The sequence below is a fragment of the Dreissena polymorpha genome, chromosome 1 (genome assembly GCF_020536995.1).
Source record: "Dreissena polymorpha isolate Duluth1 chromosome 1, UMN_Dpol_1.0, whole genome shotgun sequence".
NCBI classification, from domain to species: Eukaryota; Metazoa; Mollusca; class Bivalvia; order Myida; family Dreissenidae; genus Dreissena; species Dreissena polymorpha.
This window is the reverse complement of record NC_068355.1, coordinates 134,005,750-134,028,016: the sequence shown is the minus strand read 5'-3', so window position 1 is coordinate 134,028,016 and position 22,267 is coordinate 134,005,750. Positions and strand designations below refer to the sequence as shown.

The window sequence follows — 22,267 nt, the reverse complement described above, 5'->3', positions numbered from 1 at the left end:
ACATCTATCAGTGATAGGGAAGGACCTCCCGTAAACCATTCATAACTCAAGATAGGCCTAACATCTATCAGTGATAGGGAAGGACCTCCCGTAAACCATTCATAACTCAACATTGGCCTAACATCTATCAGTGATAGGAATGGACCTCCATCATGATACTTATTGACAGGCCTGTACAGTAAGTCAATTGGTCGAGGTCAAATGTTTAAATACACCACTAGATAGTATGTAAGTGATTGTACATGACAGTATGTCCTTCCTAGTACGTTTAAAGCTAAATGTTGGTTATGAAATGTAAACAACAATAATACATTTAATACACACTGGACATACAAAGATAACAAAGAGCTTTTTATAATCTTTATAATCCCCAAAATAACAAAATATGCAGTTTAATATTGTTTGCCTTATTACATCTCACAAATCTTTCATTATGCATCACTGTAGTTTATCACTGTAGCAAAATAGGCTAAACTCACTACTACTTCTCAGTTGTGGCAATGTTGTTGGTGGAGACATTATTGTCAGTAGCGACATGATTATATAGGGACAAACAGTTATTAACAATGCCAAATATACACAAAGTGAACCATCAGCTGGACCAGCAGAAGATAAGCCTCATTATACAATGTGGTCCTTTATGATTGACAAGGAAACTATTGCCAAACATTGTGGAATAGTCTATTCAAAGCTTTGGGGATTTAAAGTAGCTAGAAGAAGCTCCTAATGTCAAACTTGGCCCAGAATTATTTCTACAACAATAAAGTGTAAAAACAATTTAACCTGATAGCATAAGTTTTTTTTTAATAACGATAAAAGAAAATACAGTCAAAGCCACACACCTTGAAATGAAGTACATGTTAATCAATACCTATAGATTCAATTTGAAAGTGTGCAAAATTGTCATTAAATCTAAAGCCTCGTTAGCAAGTAATTTATTATTCTTTTACATTTTAAAACCGAAAGTAGGATTTCTTGACGTAAAGGTACATTTTGACAAACGCAATTATTTTTTTAAGTTTTAAAGCGCACAAAGACGGATTTCTACATTGTAACCATTAGATATATTCTGATTGAGATAGATAAAATTAAATCTATAGCCTATATGCAAGTAATATATTATTTTTCTAACGGTACCGCTTTTAAAACCGAAAGTAGGATTTCTAGACGTATACGTCCATTTCGACAAACGCAATTATTTTTAAGTTTTAAAGCACAAAAGAGACGCATTTCTACCTTGTAACCACCAGATATATTCTAATTGGCATAGATAAAATATGTTTCTTATGTATACTTAAATTAATTGTGCCATTTATTTCATTTCAAGGTGTGTGGCTTTAAATTTAATAACCATTTAACAACTCAATGGATGCAAAATTACACACCAGAGCCATGCAGAATGCAGAAGCTTGTTAAACAATTTTCTATGCCTATTAACAGCAGAATAAATGTGATGCTTTTCTTCTAATATTCTGCAGCTTCCAGTCAATGTTTTGTTAGTCTGATCATTCATACGGAATGAAAAATTATCCCAATGAAACTGCAATAGCATGCACACAAGTACATACCACAGAATACTCCAAAACACAAAATGTATGGATGATAAGTAAAAAGGTAATTCTATAAAATTTCAAACAAAACACCTTTTAAGACTCCAAACACACCAAATTACGCATCAAGTACAAAAAGTATTCATCCAACACTAGAAATTATACACCACAAAACACTCCAATGTAACACCCAAAGACACCACATAGATTGGTCAAAAGTCTCTGTTGACACTGGGTTCTTGATCAATACAAGTCCGTCCTAATACTATAACCTATACATCAATATTATATCTTTGTCTTGTAACCGACTTGACAGTCAAATGGTCATTTGCCTCAACAAAAGGAAACATGACTTGTTTGCTGTATCTTGAATGGAAACCTTATTTCTCAATAGTTGGAATTTGTGTACAGAGTTTTAAATTTATAATTGGGTGAAAGGATTTATACTGCTTGCAATATAATTTGATATTCCAGCATTATAATTTATTTGTGAGAAAAATAAAAGCTTTCTTAAGACATAATTTTTAAAACTTGAATCTCTAAATGTAATCTTCAAAGGCTTGGTTTTGCCATCTACAATATGATGTTTCTACTTCGATTAATGCAATGGGCAAAACATTTAACCTATTTCATTGGCAAATAACATCAATTGACAACAATGTCTGCATGGTAAATGCCATGTTCATAATGTTATGGCAACTTTAGATAAACAATCTTCTCTAAACTAACTTAAGCTAACCTAACACAACAATTAATCAATATGTGTCACAAAGAGCAGGTGTTCCTGGAAGGTAAATGTAAGTATCTTTAGAATTGCATGTCATTGATTATATTGACATTGTAACTTTATCAATATCTGAAAGCCACACTATTTTTCCCCACAGCCACCCATAAATCCCTGAACCCTTAATTTCTTTGTTTTCACCTGATGCCTGCTGTTATGTTGGATATTTCAGAGAAATAGAAATCCAATGCCACATGCAGAGGGCAATAATTGTTGATGCAAATGTAAGACTTCTCATTTCCCTCAGTATCACATCAAAGATTGATATTAGATTTCAAAATCAATCCCATATTCTTTGGATCAATAAAATCTAGCAAGGCTCCACAAGGACACATCTTGGCTAGCTTTTGGAAAAATCCACTAATCTGCTGGTACAAACAAAGAGGAGACATATCATACCATGTTATCCTTTTTTTGGATAGGACTAAAATTGGTGGATAAAATGTGTCAGTATTGTTTTTTCATGTGTTTTTTCATGTAAAAAAAGTTTTTGTCTATTTATAGCAAACAGCAGGAAAAGTCAGTAACACTTTACAACAAAGCCATGCTCTGTGAAAATCAGGCTTAATACATGTGCATAAAATATATTGTCCCCCCTAGATTAGCTTATGCTGTTGGCATATTCTAATTGAATTTCAAGGGAAGTTGTGCTTTCCTTACCGTTCTTTGAATGAAATGGATGTTTGTGTATAAATTAGTTTCACTTAGTTAAGCATGATATTGCATATAGTTTACTAATTATGCAAGTATAAAATACAAATGCACTTGTATATAACTAAAGACATAAAAAGTAATCAGTGTTTTTTTGCTTGTGTCGTTTGTCTTTTTAATGAGAATGATAAATCAGCTGACCAACCATCTAAAGAGTGGTCATCTTATGCAGCCACCTGCCTTAACCCTTTCCCTCATAAGAAACAAAGTGAAAATATTTTTTGCAACCAGCATAAAACCAGAATAGCCTGCGAGCAACTTGCAGTCTGTTCAGGTTTTATGTTGTTTGCTGCTCATCAGTTGGGTTGGAAATGAAGCCTTTAAAACTTGAATCTAGTAAGAAAGGTCTTTAACAAAATTCAACTTTCTATGGGACTACAGATGTGTCAAAATATGTATCTATGTAGTAAAGGGTTAAGCAGCCACTTTGACCACTTCCCCAGATTGGCTGCTTAACACAGATTACACTGTATGCAATTAACTATAAAATGGTAGACATCATGGTCTTTGTATCTGCAAAACCAGGACCTAATCAAACAATATTAGATTACTTATTGAAAAATACGTGCAAGCAAAACCATTCCACATACTGAGTGCCACTGAAAGCCACAAAGGTGTATAAGCAAGGTTCACACATCTGCTGATGAACCTTTCTGGCTTTGAATGTGCAAATTGCTTCTTAATGTTCTAATATCAAAATATTTACATGCTGGTTCCAGAACTACTCAAGTTATCAAAGAGCAATAGAGATTACATGAATATACTTCCTAATGCTCCAGAGGTAATAAGCTGCTTATCTGTACCAATTTCCACAGAAGTTTTCTGAGAAATGAAGAATTATAATAGCCTGTTAGATACATCTGCCATGAATTATAGACTATGAGTTTATGTTCAAAAGACACAAATGTACAGCATTTTCATAAACATGACTAAAACAGTCATAACCGTCATGTCAGGTATGTTCAAGGGCAAATAACTCATGAATGTCAGCTTTGTTCAAGGGCAAATAATTAATGGATCACTGGGAATGAAGTGTCTTTCACATACACTCTTTATGGTGATGACATACCTGAAGTTTCAATTTAATTTCTTGAGAAATGTGGCAGGTGCTAGGTGACCAAACTTATAACATTTTTTGCGAACAAGCCAACCAAAAAATTCGCAAACAGGGTAGATCCAAAATATCCCATCTAAATCTGTGTATACAGTGTTAAGCAGGTGTATTAAAATTCAAGGACTTGGTCCATCACATCAGTATAGTTACATATTTGCATATGATATAGCGCTTGTAATTCCAAGAATAAAAGGAGACTTTCACTGCTTTGGCATATTGTAAAATCATTATTATTTGTGTAACATTATTTTGTTTATATTGTGTTTTGACTGATCCCTGATCTAAAGATCCAAACAAAAAATTATTCCAAAAGTTAATATTTTTTTTTTGGGGGGGGGGGGGAGGGGGAGGTTGACCGAATTACTTTAGACATGAAAGACACTAAATACAATGTAATACACACAAATTTGGTGTTTGTATTGCAATCCATATATAAAGATACTACACAAATGGGGGTATATTTCTGTTTATAATAATTATAATAATAAACACTGATAATAATAATGGTGATGGGGTGATGATGGCAATAAGGATAATTACAAGAGCACCGCAGAACGGGTGCCAACGCTCCGCTGCGGGTTAATCTTTTAATAAATGAAAGCTTGTCAGAATTGTTTTATTAGAGGTCACAGTGACCTTGACCTTTGACCTAGTGATCCAAAAATGGGTGTGGTGTGTAAAACTCATCAAGGGGCACTTACATATGAAGTTTCAAAGTTGTAGGTGGAAGCACTTTGATTTTAGAGCCAATGTTCAAAACCTTAACAAAATGTTAAGGTTTTAGCACGACGTCGACGGCGGACAACACGACAATGGACACGACAAGCTGGCTATGACAAAACCTCGGGTTTTCTCCGAAAACAGTCGAGCTAATAATAATAACAAGCAAATTCATTGAATTGATATCCCCCGCCAATATACTTCCGGACACAAAAGTTTTCTGGACGGATGAACAATGCCAACGTGCATCATCCTCTTATCCATATATATACTCATACCAAGTTTCAATGAAATCCGTCAAAGTCAAAGCACTTCCAAGATATGGCTACGGACACACACAAAAAGCATTTTTTTCAAGAATTACAAAGGGCCATAACTCCTATATTATCCAATGGTGTACAATGCCATTTTGCGTGCATCATCCTCTTATCCATATATATATATACTCATACCAAGTTTCAATGAAATCCGCCAAAGCACTTCCAAGATAAGGCTCCAGACACAAAAAAGCATTTTTTGTCAAGATACAAAGGGCCATAACTCTGTTATGAACAGATGATGTACAATGCCATTTGGCTTGCATCATCCTCTTATCCATATATATATTCATACCAAGTTTCAATGAAATCCGCCAAAAAACTTCCAAGATATGGCTCTGGACACAAAAGTGCTGGACGGACGGACGGAAGGACGGACAACGCCAAAACAATATCCCTCCGCCTATGGCGGAGGATAATAATAACGATGGTGGTGATGGTAATGATAATGATGACTACCAATGAACATTAAGGTCCCATTGACCACCATGCACTGGTGCATTTGTATTTTAAAAAAACTATTTTTTTGGCGAAAACCTGGGCAGCCGGGGTAAATTTGACCTTTGGCTCGAAATGATATATTTTTCCTGATAAGTCACAGGGGCAGGTCAGCACATAAGGTAGTCGTGAAGACTCAGCCATGACCTGTAAATAAACTCTGACATACACACACGGAGGTATGTTACACTATGTATTCAGCTGACACTTGACATTTTCCATGAAAAGCACATCAGTAAATGACCAAAGCATATTCTTCTGGAATCTTTGAACTAACATGTCAATGAATTGTCATTTTAATAAAAAAAAAACATGAAATTTCATGGTGACGAATATAAATGATTTTTCAGTATCAAGACAAGTCACATGGTCTCATTCTGTCTAAGTCAAGGATTATGTGTGATGTCTCCTTAACATATTTTTATGAGATACAACAGTTTTACAGTCAGCCCTTGATGTATCTTAAAGTAGAAGCAACAAAAGAACACAACACAACACCACAGACTTACAGCTGACATCTTTAACAACTGAACACAGGCAGCAGTGGTGGAGAAAAAGAAACTCAAGAAATCAACATCATATTGTGTACCCAAAAGTACTAATTACCCTTGCTCTGTGAAAAGGGGGTTAAATGCATGTGCGTTAAGTGCCATCCCAGATTAGCCTGTGAAGTCTGCACAGACTAATCAGGAACAACACTTTCAGCTTTTATGATAATTTTCGTTCCACAAGTCTCTTCTTCCTGCGGACAGCACAGGTTAATCTGGGGCGACACTTTACACATACGCATAAATGACTAAACCCTCTTTTCATAGAGTGCGGCTCAAATATAATATATCAGGCTTTTCCTCCGGCGGTTTTAGCGCAGAAACACCGCCGTGCCTTTATTTACTGTTTACTGTTTTAGTTAAAAGCCAGCTGATGAAGAATACATAAAATATTGCCACAAACATTTGGAACTTAATTGTATACGTATTTCAATAACAAAATCAGGATTGTAAACATTCAACATGAGCATGGTCAACAGAACGTAGAATAGAGCAAAGAGGTATACAATATCTGAAAACTTCAACTAAACAATGCTCTTGGAAAACCGGGTTTAATGCGTGATTGCATGTGAAGAAAGTATTGTCCCAGAGTAGCCTGTTCAGTTCGCAAAGGCTTATGAAGGACAACACTTCCGCCTAAACTGGATTTTCATTAAGAAGAAACCTCCTTAAAACAAAAAATGACATTTAAGGGGAAAACATGTCGTCCCTGATTAGCCTGTGTGGACTGTACATGTTTGTCTGGGACAACAATTTACGCACATGCATTAAGCCCAGTTTTCTCAGAACAAGACTCCTATAATAACCACAGGGCTCACCTTTAAATACATCCAGATCCCTGTCAGCTGACGATCTGCTTGGTCTGCGCATCACGATGGGCGAGTCAGACCCAGTGGGAGGGACCAGCCCTTGGGGCATAGCTGATCCCTCGCTCATAGTTGAACCGAGGGGCAAAGTTGCCTTCTCAGGTGCAAGTGACCCCACTTCAGGTGACACTGACCCTTGGGGTATTGACTCCCCTCCTGATCCTTTAGGTGAAGTTGACCCCTCTACAGGTTTACTTTTGTCTACACTATCGCCTGTATTTCCAGGATTATCAACTGTCTTACATATTTCTTCAATCGACTTGTCTTCAGTTACCGCTTCTATCATGTAGGCTTCACTGGTTTCATCAGAGTGTTCAGTATCTTTGTTAGCATTATCTCCACTTAACACTTTCATACTAGCACTTCCATCTACTGGCTTCCTTTGACGAAACGGTTTTGGGTTCACTTGAGGCTTTTCCATGCCTGCGTCTTTGACAGAATCACTTGCCCCTATCACAGCCTGTACTGGAATGGAAGACTCTGGAATGCTTGAACTAGGTTGATCTATCACAGTTCTTTGTTTGCCATCATCGCTTGCAACAGACTGAGGTTCAGTTTCCGCTTTATCCATTTCTGCACCAATTATCACAGCAGCCTCACTTTTGTCCTTACATTCAGCACTGTTTGTGTCTTGTGCTTTTTCTTCATCAGATTCTTGCACTTGAGATATTTCTGGTTCAGTGTCTGTGACCTTGACTTTAACTCCCTTGCCTTGTTTGCTGACTGCATCATATTCAGCAAGTGTGTCAGTTAGTGATGAGCCATCCCTGGATTTGCGTTTGGAATCCTTAAAATAAAATCATAAAGGAGTAAATTGTTTGTAATCTTGTTGTATTTCCACAATAATTTTTCACATATGAAGATTGTTACTTCAATTGATATACCAAGGGTCTCATACCCATATGTTCAAAAGTTGAATAAAGTTGAAAGTGCATGGAGACCTCAAGTTCAACATATGACCCTCTCACTGGGCAAATGGGGCTTAATGCATATGTGTGAATTGGCGTTCTAGATTAGCTTTTGCAATCTGCACAGGCTAATCTGGAATGATACTTTCTGGTTTAACCCTTTGCATGCTGGGAAATTTGTCGTCTGCTTAAATGTCGTCTGCTGAATTTGTAAAATTAGCATTTTCTTCGATTTTTTTCAAAGAATACTATCAGAATAGCAAACAGTTTGGATCCTGATGAGACGCCACGTTTTGTGGCGTCTCATCTGGATCCAAACTGTTTGCAAAGGCCTTCAAAATTTGGTTCCCGCACTGAAAGGGTTAACTTGATTTCAGATATGAAGAGACTTGGGATGACAATTTATGCACATGCATTCAGCCCTGTTTCCAACAGGCAGGCACAAATGTAAATTTTCAGTTATTTTATTTGAAGTTAACTCTCTAACATAAATAAATAACATGCTGCCGATTTCCCAAACAAAATACATGGGAAAAACTCTGGAACCCATTATGCAACAGTTGTTTACTTCCCTTTTAACACTTTACATTGAATTTATTAGAAGACCACATTATAATAATGATAACGTATGCAATACTCAACATAAATAACCCTATATTAATATAAAACTATCAGTCCGAAAAATTAATATAAATGTCTAAAGCATGCTTTTATCAAAACACCAAGTCCCACTAATGCAAGTCAATTTGACCAAAAAAAGGGCTTAACTATTTACATGTTCTTATATAAAAATTAAATTGTAAATCTAGTACATACAGTTCCTAAAAAACGAAAACAAATCCAGCAATTTCCAAACATGGCTAAATGACACTTATGTTCACATAATTACAGAATGATGAAGATGTTTGTTCCAAAGTTTGATTTAAACTTAAATTTCCGTTTAAAACCAAATACCTTCCTGTTTTTGTTTTTTTTACAGTATTTTCTGACGTGGGACAAAACTTTAGCAATGTGCTATCATTCATTACTATAACAAGCTTGGTCCTATGATAATTAAGCTTCGAATCTCAAGTTAGCTTTGCTTGAGCAAATAGTGCTTAATACATGTGCATAAAGTGTCGACCCATATTAGCCTATGCACTTCACACAGGCTAATCAGGGACGACACATTGCGCCTACACTGGATTTTTGCCATGAAGAGACTTCCTTTACATGAACAATACCATTAAAGCGATAAGTGTCGTCTCTGATTCGCCTGTGTGTAATGCAGGGGCAAATCTGGGACTTCAACACTTCAAAGCATTCATTCAAACTGGTTGTCCCAGAACTTGCAATAATCATGCAAAGAAATTGTTTGTGGAAAAAGGGGCTTTGAATGTGTGAATTGTTACTTAAGCATGTCCATTGAAACTGAAGAATGTTTACTGTCAATTGAGAATATTCATGATCACCAAAAATTGTTCATATGTATAGTTGCTTTAAGCATGAAACTATATACAGTTCGCCTTGGCGTTATGGATAAGGTGTACACCTAGCGATCGGAAGGTCATGGATTCGATCCCCACTTGGAGAGCTTTCTCTGGATCTTCCCCAAAGATAACAGGTACTGGTTATTGTCCCAGGAAATGGACTTGAGAACGTTTCTATAAGACTGAGGCTTTCAATGCAATTGAGCTAAAATAAATAGGTTTAAACTAAATACAATTCAATATGGTACCGAGAACTTGGTAAAATAATAGACAAACACATGCTTCTCCCCTTAACTATGAAAACAAACAAAGTATAAATGCAAAATAAATATATTGAAAAATTGTCAATAATTATTCCACAAACCCAAAACAGTATTACCTTTCTCTACAATCTTTCAAATGTTTCTGGAACATCAAATAACACATCATAACAAAATATGAATTCAGAATTAAGTTGAAATTCTTTCCAATATATTCAAAATGTCCTTGTGTCCTAAATACAAAATTGACAATCACAAAATATGACCCAATAAGTGATATAAAACATTAAATTGATAAACAGTTCAGTTTGAACACAGATTCACTACAATATGTATGCATGCGCATGTATAAATGTAGACACAGTGTTTCGCATCACAGCCTTTTATTCTAGCCTTACAACAGAAAGATATTAAAATATCACCAGCTGTGCGTGAAATATTACATGTTGTTGTAATAGTTTTAACTAACATATGATTTATAGGATGTGAAAAAATCTGATGTTTTTATCTATCTAAAGTATAAAGCATAAGACATGAAATTAAAAAAACTTTGTTAAACTATAAGCAACTTTATATCATAGATAGTGCTCCATTTCAGTTGCCCCCACCCCCTATTTGAAGTCAACAAAATAACATTAAAATGCAATTGGCCACAAAGGATTCTCTCAATCCATCACACATTTCAATATCAGGGTTTTAGCATGTAACTGCTAACCAGTTACATTTTGATCTTAAAAGTTCAGTCCATGTTATATGTATGAATAAAATGTCTTCAATAATTATGCCTTTACACCCCCCCCTCCCCTTACCCGCCCCTAACTGCCTCCTAACAAAAGTAATAATTATTTACAAAGAATGCATAGTAAAATGATCACATTTAAATTACACATTATGACAATTACTTCTAGTGTGCCTTCAAAAACTTTACCATTCTAATGTACAAGATAAATCGAACACACCACAAATCAAGGCATATTCTAAGCTATAATACATTTATCGTTAAGTAATATAAAAATGTAAACCCAAACATGCATCATCACACAATTATTGGTACACTAAAATTAATAAGACTTGTTCTAGAAAAACTGGGATTAATGCATGTGCATCGAGTGACGTCCTTGCGCAGTCTGCACCAGCTAATCTGGGAAAACTTTTTCCCGCCTAAAGTGGATTTTTGATAAGAGACTTCCTCTACTCCAAAATTACCATAAACGCGAAAAGCGTTCCTGATTTTCTTGTGCAAACTGCGCAGGCTAATCTGGGACAGGAATGAAGCCCAGTTTTCCCAGAAGAAGGCTCACACCATGGGGAGATAAAATGTGTCTTGTTCTGATAAAACTGGGCTTAATTCATGTGCGTAAAGTGTCGTCCCAGATTAGCTTGCGCAGTCCGCACAGGCTAATCAGGGATGACAATTTCCGCTCAAACTTGATTTTCGGTAAGAAGGGACTTCCTTCAAACTAAAAATACCATAAAAGCCGAAAGTGTCGTCCCTGATTAGCCTGTGCGGACTGCACAAGCTAATCTGGGACGACACTTTACGCACATGAATTAAGCCCAGTTTTCTCAGAACAAGACACAAATTAGGTATATTCATTATGAAAAACATGCAAGAAGGGACAAATTCAGGGGTTATCTAGTATCTATGACAGAAAACTTGTATCACACACTGTTGTTGTCAATATTCAAAAGAGCATCATGCAGGTGAATGGACACCTTTAAATATCTAAGGGCAATAACTCTACCCCCACCAATAATAGCAATATTCAGGGGACACAATTGTTGTACAGTGGCTACACAGATCATTGCACTTAATATAATCTAGACTGTACAATCACATGGATGCAATTCAATACCTCACTCATTTGAATTTCCAGGCCTTCAAACTTGAACTGTAACGTAAACAGCTGCAGCTTGAGCAAACTTTCTTATTATATTTTTGGAGGTGACGCCAGCAACAGTCTAGCCATTAATATATGAATATGTTCAATAAAATTGAAATATTATACACTTACTTATGCTCTGTAAATAACATTAAAGAAGGTATTCCATGCTTTGACCACCTAATTTAGTGACCTCCCTTTACCGATTTTTGATACAGTCCTTGTTGTGCAAAACATTCACAAAATCACCATCTTTTGAAATTGAACATTACATTTAATTACACCTTAAAATTTGAATCAAATGCCAAATTTTTCATAAAAAACAAATATAAAAAACTTGTGTTGTTTTTTCTAACCTAATATTAAAACATTCTATGGGAAAAATGTACATCTGAAAAGCAAAGAAGCAAGAAGTTGAACAGTTTTACAATAATAATTTAATAAAAGGATCATAGTATAAATATGAACATATTAATTGCTGTCATTTGTCATTGAATCTTGCATTTTTGTCTATTATACTATATTTATAATGAAAATTAAGCTTATCAATTTAACTCTCCTCACACTTTGAAATATGAAGATATACAATATACAGAAATGGAATCCCTTAGCACTAGTGTGGGTGATTTTTTTTTGCTTACAAACAATCAAAAACATATTAAAAACATGACATTGAAAATGAAATTGATGAAAGCAAGAACATATAAGATAAACATTCTGAAAGAAACCAAATGCGGGGAAAACTTTTTAAAAAGAAGGCATATATCTGACACAGTTAAAAATAATAGAGGTGTTTAACTTTCCTTCGGAACAAACAATATTTTTGTATAATATTTGAGTATGATAGTATGATAGAAATTGAAGTTATAACAAGATTTCTTTGTTTAAACATCCTTTTTTTAAAAAGACAACGATGAAAAGAATTTTTTTTGTTTGCACCAGACAACAAGAGAAGACTTAATTTGTTTGGCAAGCCTATATGCTTGACAATATGAATCATGTTCTGAGAAAACTGGGCATAATGCCTGTGTGTAAAGTGTCATCCCAGATTAGCCTGTGCAGTCCACACAGGCTAATCAGGGACGCTACTTTCCGCTTTTATGACATTTTTCGTTTAAATGAAGACTCTTCTTAGCAAAAATCCAATTTAGGCGGAAAGTGTCGTCCCTGATCTGGGACGACACTTTACGCACATGCATTATGCCTACTTTTCTCAGAACATGACTCATATGCTTGACAATATAACAACTCTATTATATGAGCCTTGTTCTGGGGAAACTAGGCTTAATGTATGTGCCTAATGTGTCTTCCCAGATAAGCCTGTGTGCTTGCACAGGCAAATCAGGGACAACACTTTCCGCTTGTATGATATTTTTCTTTCAAAGGAAGGCTTTTGTTAACAAAAATCCAGTTTTAGGGGAAAATGTCATCCCTGATGAGCTAATGCAGACTGCTCATCCTAATCTAGCACGACACTTGAAACGCGTGCATTCAGCCAAGTTTTCTCTAGGACTACACTTGAAACGCGGGCATTCAGCCAAGTTTTCTCTAGGACGACACTTGAAACGCGTGCATTCAGCCAAGTTTTCTCAAATAACTATACTGACCATTTGTTTGATCTTTTTCTCGATACCCAGCAATGCGGTTGCAGGGGAGGGTGGGGGGAAGTCAGGGGTGGGAGGTTGATGGTAGCCTGTGGGGGTTAGGGGGGTGTGGCCCGAGACACAACCCTTGCGAAAATCAAGGTGGAGAGGCTTTGAGTGACCTGGAACATGCATATTTCAAATTTGTGTTATATATCAGAAGTGGAACAGTACACAGTAGATCGCATTTTGCATTTAGCAACAGTTATACTGATCCTATAGAGGCGTTTCATTTATTAAGTTATAATCTCAGCTGAACAACTATACAAATTAATTTTTTTTCCCTATATTTTGGTTGGAAGAAGAGAATATTATGCATGTATACGAAGCTCAAATAATCAAACCTGACCATTCAAACTTAAATTCTAACAAATAAAGAAAATACAATTTATATTAATTTTCAGTGTTTTTTAATGTGGTTCATGTATGATGTTAGAAGCCTTAACATTTAAAACACATTCACATTACGAGAACTTGTTTCAGTTACAAATTCAACAAAAGATGTGTTTGTCAGAAACACAAGCCTCCTACTGCGCCGCTTTGATGATTTATTTATTTATTTTTTATCATTTGGCAGGTTCAGATAATTATCTCCCTTTAAAGCTTATTACTTCCCTTGAATTTGTTTTTTTTTACCTTTGACATTGAAGGTCAGGATGACCTTGACCTTTCACCACTCAAAATGTGCAGCTCCATGAGATATACATGCATGCCAAATATCAAGTTGCTATCATCAATATTGCAAAAGTTATGACCAATGTTAAAGTTTTAATTAAAGTTTTGGGACACACTTAGTGACACACACACACACACACACATACAATGACAGACAGGCCAAAATCAATATACCCCCAATCATTCAATCTAGGGGCATAAAAAGAACAAAATATATAATTATTAAACAAAAGTTCACTTACTCATGTGACCAATACCTTTTTCAAGGTCAACACTTCTGTCCGTCAAAGCGGGTAGTGTAGCCTTTTTTGTAGCAGCAGATGACACTGACGACGCTTTTTCAGTTGCCTTTCCTGACTGGCTTACCTCATCAATAGATGAATAAAGCAGGGAACACTCAGACCCCTCGGAAGGACTGTTCTCAGAAATCTCACAATAGTCATGTTCTTTCATGACGTCTGCTGAACCATCAAGCTCATCCCCACATCCTGACATTGGCATGTAGGCAGTTTCATCAGCAGCTTCGACAGACGCACATTTAGAGCTCTCCACTGTTTTCTTTTGTTTCTCATCTTCTGCCAAAGTTGAAGGCACGACATACTCATCACCAGTGGCACTTAAAGCTTCTTTGTTGGAGTCCTTGTGCATTTTAGTGGTTAAATTTGGGAAAAGAATGCCATAATTGTCAACTTTTGTTTCTGTTGTACTATCTTCTTTAGAATGGACCTGAGGTTTCACTTCAGACACTGGACGTGATTTTGGTTTGTTCATTTGTAAATTCACACTCTTTACAGCAGTTTTGCAAGTTTTAGGGTTAGCTGAGCATTCAAGAGTGTCAGATAATTTAGATTCGCAATGTGTTCCATCTTGACAATCAGTATAAGAAGGTTTTGTTGCATCAGTTGCCTTAGTAGAACTACTATCACAGCTGTCATCAATACTGAAATGTGATTGGTCAGAATGCTGGGTGGAATGCTGGGAAGCAGGAACTGCTGAGTCAGCCATGACAGGAAGTGATACATTTTGATTGGGTGGTGGGGAATGTTGTACCATTGAAGTCTCTGACGAAGCAATTTTCAGATCAAGATGTGGAGCCACTGGCTTGGTTTTTCTTGGAGGCTTTTTTGGAATGTTCTACAATGATATCCATTCGTGCAAAAAGTGCTATGGTAAAGAAAAAGCCATAAAGGTTAACATTTGCAGAATTGAGAACGTGATACTTTAAACATGAATATGAATCTACTGTTAAATAAATCAATTAAATGTCCGCACAATTTATTTGTAGATTTTGTTGCTGTTGTTTATTGTCCAATACATTTTATTTGTCTTGTATACACTTAAGCATATATTTGTTAACATGGGACTATTTTTTCACCTAATCCCCATATTATTATTAATGAAATTTTAATTATCTAAATGTAAACCTATTTACACCAATAGAAGAACCATAAAAAATAAATTTCCATTACAATAATTTAGTGGTAAAAAAGTTGCATCAGTTATGGTGAAATAATTTGTTTTGAAATACATGTATTGAATACTTCCTCCACTCACCGATTTTGATTTCTCCACAGCTTTATCTGAAATTTTGAGAAAACATCAATATATGTGCATGACACATTTTTCTATAATAAAAATTTTCATTAGTAAAAGTGAAAAAAAAAAACTTCATACAAGCTACTTGTAAAAAATCAGTTAATAAATCCTAATTAAATTATAACAGTTATGGTCATTTCACTTCCTTTAACCCTTTTCCACCCAGAAGCAAAGTGAAAATGGTCATGTGCAAACAGCATAAAACCAAAACAGACTGCGAGTAACTCACAATACTGTTCAGGTTTTTATGCTGTTTGCTGCTCATCAGTATCTAAGGGTTGGAACTGAAACCTTTAAAACTTGGGTCTAGAAAGAAAGGCCTTAAATTAAATGTACCTTTCTAAGGGCTACAATTAACAAACACAACAAAATTTGTATCTAAGTGGTAAAGGGTTAAAACTGTACATACATTTCAGCTATGCAAAGACTAACCTGACATCCAGGCCCTCAATAAACATTAAGTTGCACTTGAAAAAAATGTGCTTGAATAATTTCAAATATTTGGATTCGATTTTGTCAATGCAAGCATTTCATGTGTTTTATATCAGAACAGTACAGTTTTTGTGCTGCACTTTTATTGATTTAACTTGCTTCATATACAGAAACTAACATATTTATAAATATTTTATATATGTATTCATGCAAACAGTTTATTGACAGATTAATGTTGGATAGCCAATCTATATAATGTACACGAAGAAGCAGGCATATTCAATAAACACAACTGAATAAATATATATACGTTTCTACAATCAACACAACTGAATATATATATATTTTCAAATTGTCAGACATCTTGATAAATGCGTCAAAAATAAACAAGAAGGCAATGGAGGTCTTAAAGCACTAAGATGAATTCAGGGTACAACAATTGTCAAAGGATTGGTCTGGTGACCTTGTTTTGGCCCCACTTGACCAGATTAAATGATATTGTAAAGATAAATATTGTTACCAAAGTGGTAATAGAATGTTAATATGACTTTTCTATTATTTGACCTGGTGACCAAGATTTGGACACAAACGAGATATTGTCAATATTAATAATCTGATCAAGTTTCATCAAGAATGAGTTATAAATGAGGCATCTAGAAAAGTAACAAGTTTGTTTCCGATTTACCAGGCAAACTTGTATTTGTGACCCAGATAAGAGCTCAGCCTAGCGAGCCTGTCAGGATAAACATTCAGTACATGTATTATACAGATTGAGCCATAATGTTGTTTCTAGAGTGGCAACAAGGTTTTTCTAAGATTGGACCACATGACCTACTTTTTGGACAAGTGTGAGCTAGATTCGAAATCAAACTAGCGATTAACATGATAACAATTCTTACAGAGTTTCGTCAAGAATATGTCATAGATTAACCTTAAGTGGTAACTTGGTTTTTCTAAGATTTGACCTGAAGACCTTACACAAGGACACACATGAACAAACTGCAAACTTGACCTAGATATTATCATGATAAACATTTAAAAAGTTGAATTGAAGATTGAGTCATTAATGTGGTTTCTAAAAAGGGTAACACAGTTTTCTACGATGTGACCTGTATATATAGTTTGTCAACACATGTTATCCAGATTCAAACTCAGCCTAGATATTGACAAGACATACATTCTGTGCAAGTTTCATCTCCATCGGATGAAAAATGTGGCTTCTAGATAAGTCAAAATATTTTTCTTAGAATTAACATTGTAACCTAGTTTTTTGTAGCACATTTGACCTAGAATCAAACTTTACAAGATCATGTCAAACTAAACATTTAAGAGTGAAAGCAAAGTTTATTAATGATTTGACCTAGTGAAACAGTTTTGAATGCACACGACCCTGGTTTGATTTTGTCTTAGATATTGTTAAGATAAATATTCTGACCAAGTTTCATCAAGATTGAGACATAAATGTGGCTTCTAGAGTAGTAACAATATTTTTTTTTTTAGATGTGACCTCATGACCAAGTCTTTGGCCCCTTTTAACAAAGAACCCAACTTGACCAAGATATTGTAAAGATAAACATTCTGACCAATTTTGATGAAAATTAGATATAACAAGAGATGTGTTCGTCAGAAACACAATGCCCCCTATTTTTTAACCTTTGACCTTGAAGAATGACCTTGACCGTGAACTTCTAAAAACCACTCAAAATGTGCAGCTTCGTGAGACCACCGCTTTGAAAAAAAGTTTGTTTTTTTTACCTTTGACCTTGAAGGATGACCTTGACCTTGAACTTCCACCACTCAAAATGTGCAGCTTCATGAGAACGCCGCTTTGAAATGTTTTTGTTTTTTTACCTTTGACCTTGAAGGATGACCTTGACCTTGAACTTCCACCACTCAAAATATGCAGGTTCATGAGATATACATGCATGCCGAATATCAAGTTGCTAACTTCATAGTGAAAAAGTTATGGCCAAAGTTAAAGTTTTCGGACGGACAGACGCCTATATTTGACAATTGACCTTGAAGGATGACCTTGACCTTGATCTTTCACCACTCAAAATGTTCAGCTCCATGAGATACACATGCATGCCAAATATCAAGTTGCTAACTTCATAGTGAAAAAGTTATGACCAATGTTAAAGTTTGTGGACGGACGGACAGACGCCATATATTAGACATTTGACCTTGAAGGATGACCTTCACCTTTACAACCACTCAAAATGTGCAGCCTCGTGAGATGCACATGCATGTCAAATATCAAGTTGCAATCTTCAATATTGAAAAAGTTATTGCCATTAAAGTTTTCGGACAGACGGACAGACTGACTGACATACACACATACTGACATACTGATGGACAGTTCAACTGCTATATGCCACCCTACCGGGTTGCCAGACAAAGAAGTACCAAAATAGCTCACCAAGCACATATTGTTCTCAAGTGAGCTAAAAAATATATGTACATTCAATAAGCATAGGGTTTAAGGTAGCGCACCCCTAATGATTTCCCGCGATTTATTTTACGATCATTGCCGATCTTCAATGATCTGTTATTTCCGAGATATGCATTTTATTTTTTTCAAACTTCCAACTTTGATATATGTTTACGTAATTCCTTTAGAATACATTATTTTCACAATAAATATTGACTTTGATCCAAATATCATCTGAAAAAATACGATTTCGCGATTTCTTCAAAGATCGACGAGCCTTTTTACCTGTTTACTTATGGATATCTAATTTAAGCTTGCACAAATGTGAAGTTGTCGTGGCCAAGTGGTTAAGCGATGGACTACAAATCTTTTTGGATCTTCCCGTGCAGGTTCGAATCCTGCCGACATCGCTTACTTTTTGCTACGCGTTTTATTTCTTTTCTAACGTAATTTGATTTAATATAGCATATAAGCTATGTTTATTGTTAAATATGTTGAAATTTTTATGCACATCCTTCAATTTTTAAAATTAAAACAACGTTATGGCTAAATTGGGTGATTAACTGCTGAAAATACGAATTATTTTTATTTCAAAAAGTAAACGGTCAATCTGTCTATTTCTTGGTATTTTTGTTGTATATAGTGTTTCTATAAAAACTACATTTCAAATATAACTGAAATGATACTATTTTGAATTTTATGACACTTTGTTTTTTAACCGACCCAATTTTAACTTGGCTAAAATCACTTACATTTCATGGCGCTCTTCAATAGATAAAAATTTGTAAAAAACAAGGGCTGTTTGTAAAACATGCATGCCCCCCATATGGGCTGTCCGTTGTAGTGGCAGCCATTGTGTGAATACGATTTTTGTCACTGTGACCTTGACCTTTGACCTAGTGACCTGAAAATCAATAGGGGTCATGTGCGGGTCACGATCAATGTACCTAGGAAGTGTCATGATCCTAGGCAAAAGCGTTCTTGAGTTATCATCCGAAAATCATTTTACTATTTCAGGTCACCGTGACCTTGACCTTTGACCTTGTGACCTCAAAATCAATAGGGGTCATCTGCAAGTCATGATCAATCTACCTATGAAGTTTCATGATCCTAGGCATATGCGTTCTTGAGTTATCATCCGAAAACCATTTTACTATTTCGGGTCACTGTGACCTTGACCTTTGACCTAGTGACCTCAAAATCAATAGGGGTCATCTGCGAGTCATGATCAATCTACCCATGAAGTTTCATGATCCTAGGCGTATGCGTTCTTGAGTTGGGATCATCCGGAAACCATTTTACTATTTCGGGTCACTGTGACCTTGACCTTTGACCTAGTGACCTCAAAATCAATAGCGGTCATCTGCAAGTCATGATCAATCTACCCATGAAGTTTCATGATCCTAGGCGTATGCGTTCTTGAGTTATCATTCAAAAACCATTTTACTATTTCTGGTCACTGTGACCTTTGACCTAGTGACCTCAAAATCAAAAGGGGTCATCTACGAGTCATGATCAATGTACCTATGAAGTTTCATGATCCTAGGCCCAAGCGTTCTTGAGTTATCGTCTGACAACCACCTGGTGGACGGACCGACCGACAGACCAACCGACGGACATGAGCAAAGCAATATACCCCCTCTTCTTCGAAGGGGGGCATAATAAATGTCTGTAAAAGAATACTTATTTCATCTTGTTTAAACTTTAAACACCTTTGCTGCATCTGTACACACCAACTGCATGCCCATATTTGGAAATTTGAATGAATTATGGAACTTTTATATACCCCAGGGGTGAAAATAAACTGGACAAAGCCGAGCGTGGGGGTGGTTTTAAAAAAATCGGTACATTTTTTTAAAAAAGCATTGAAAGCCAACCTACGAATTTGCATGTAGTTCAGTGAAATGATGCTGATTAAGAAAATAATTAATTAGATTATATTTGGATATGTGCCCATTAAGGGTGCGCTACCTTAAGCTACAAGTACAGCCTTTGCTCACCTATTGCTTGACTCCTACTCTCAATGCTAAACACGGACTGTCTAGGTGGTAGAGGTGGGACGTCCCTAGCAGGCGGGCTGGGGACAACACTGGAAATGGTTATCAATAGGTCAAACAAGCTGCCCTGTTCTGGGGAAACAGGGCTTTAATGCATGTGCGTTAAATTTCGTCAAAGATGTGAAAACACTCCATATAGATACATATTGCTTATGATGTAAATCAGTATGAGCCGAGGTCTGGGAAAACCAGGCTTAATCGTGTGCGGAAAGTATCGTCTCAGATTAGCCTGTGCAATCCATATAGGCTAATCAGTGATGACACAATTCCCTTGTAACGACTTTTTCTCTTCTAATACAATATAATAGAAAAGAATACTTTAACAATTCACGAGATCCTTCCACGTCTGAGGCTACATAACGTGAGAACCTGGAATGTGTTCTTTATGCATAGCAGTCATCTGCACAAAATTTCAATGCAACTTTGTAGAAGTAACCACTTTTATGTGTATGCCTAGTATACACGATACTTTAACAAAAAAATCAAATCTTCATATTGGTATTTTTGATTCAAATGCTAAGCCTGTTTTCGTATATTTGATTATTTGTTTCCTTCCCAACTGTATCGTTCAGCTCATGGTAATGGGAACTAGACAAAGGTGGCAACAAATAACTCGTCATCCAAGATTAGCCTGTGCAGTCAAAAATAACATAATATGGAAAAGTATCATCCCTGGTTAGTCTGTGTGGACTGCACAGTTTAATCTGGGACACCACTTTATGCAAATGCATTAATCTCACTTTTTCCAGAGCACTGCTTTTATACAGAGATAACTTGCCATTCCACAGGGTTATCCTTGGCAGGGAGTGCATACAAGGGAGTGCTAGACTCATCCTCTGGGGTCAGCTGTATAAGGGACATTCTAGGGGCCGGAATAGGCCGTTCTTTGTTCACATCTGGTGCTCCAGACAAAGTGTCTGACTGATCCAGGGTAGTGGGGCGTGACTGTACACTTGGGAAAAGAGTAAGTGAGGTAGGCGAGCCAGGTGACAATGATCTAGAACTGGGTGACGAAGGTTTCGAAGCCTCCCGTTGAGAAGGGCTGCGTGGCTTCAACGACGGACTGCGTGGTTTCAAGGAAGGACTGGGTGCGGTCGGTTTAAGGGCGTGGCTCGTTGGGTCATGTGTGATTGGCCGTACAGCGGCTGTGGGTTTGCTTTCAGAGCCGCTGCGACATGCTGCAAGACTCTCGTACAAGCCAATGTCATGGGGTGGTGGAGAAGACCGCTCAATGTGATCTAAAGGTGAGGAAATGAGAAAAAAGTCAACTTTGGATTTTGCGACTTCTGATGGGGGCTGACCAAATCAACTGATTGAATTCTGAAATCTAAAAAGAATGAATTCAGCTAAATAACAACAAGAGGGCCATGATGGCCCTGTATCGCTCCACTGCTAAAAAAAGGCTGAAACGAATATTCTCTGCATGTGCAAATACTTAAATATAGGCCCTATTTAAGCACATGTACACTTTTGTAACCCCCTGGGCTTGGTAAAATTTAACCCCAGGGGCATAATTTGAGCAAACTTTGCAGAGGACTACTATATCTCACTACATGTACATACAAAATATGGTAGCCCTAGGTCCTAGAGTTAAGAACAATAATATCTTAAAAAGTTATCACAAAATAAGCAAGATATAAGCGTATATAATGTTCAATTTTGTGACCTGCGAGTCAGGGTCAAATTTGACCCAAAGGGCATAATTCGAACAAACTTGGTAGAGGACTATAAGATGTTACTGCATACCAAACTTGGTAGCCATAGTCTGAATGGTTTTCGACAAGAAGATTTTAAAAGATCTAAAA

The 22,267-nt window shown here is 36.2% G+C and overlaps 1 protein-coding gene across 1 annotated transcript in view; it reads right to left on the bottom strand.

Moving 5' to 3' along the window:
- The window catches only part of LOC127850668 (protein phosphatase 1 regulatory subunit 12A-like), a 64,218-nt gene that overhangs the window by 3,812 nt on the left and 38,139 nt on the right, over window positions 1-22,267 (bottom strand). The window contains exons 7-12 of the mRNA XM_052383851.1: window positions 21,241-21,700; window positions 20,406-20,494; window positions 15,501-15,526; window positions 14,189-15,080; window positions 13,236-13,393; window positions 7,061-7,895 (exon numbers count right to left, since the gene is read on the bottom strand). Coding sequence (XP_052239811.1) covers window positions 7,061-7,895; window positions 13,236-13,393; window positions 14,189-15,080; window positions 15,501-15,526; window positions 20,406-20,494; window positions 21,241-21,700 — 2,460 coding nt within the window. The remainder of the gene's footprint in view (window positions 1-7,060; window positions 7,896-13,235; window positions 13,394-14,188; window positions 15,081-15,500; window positions 15,527-20,405; window positions 20,495-21,240; window positions 21,701-22,267) is intronic.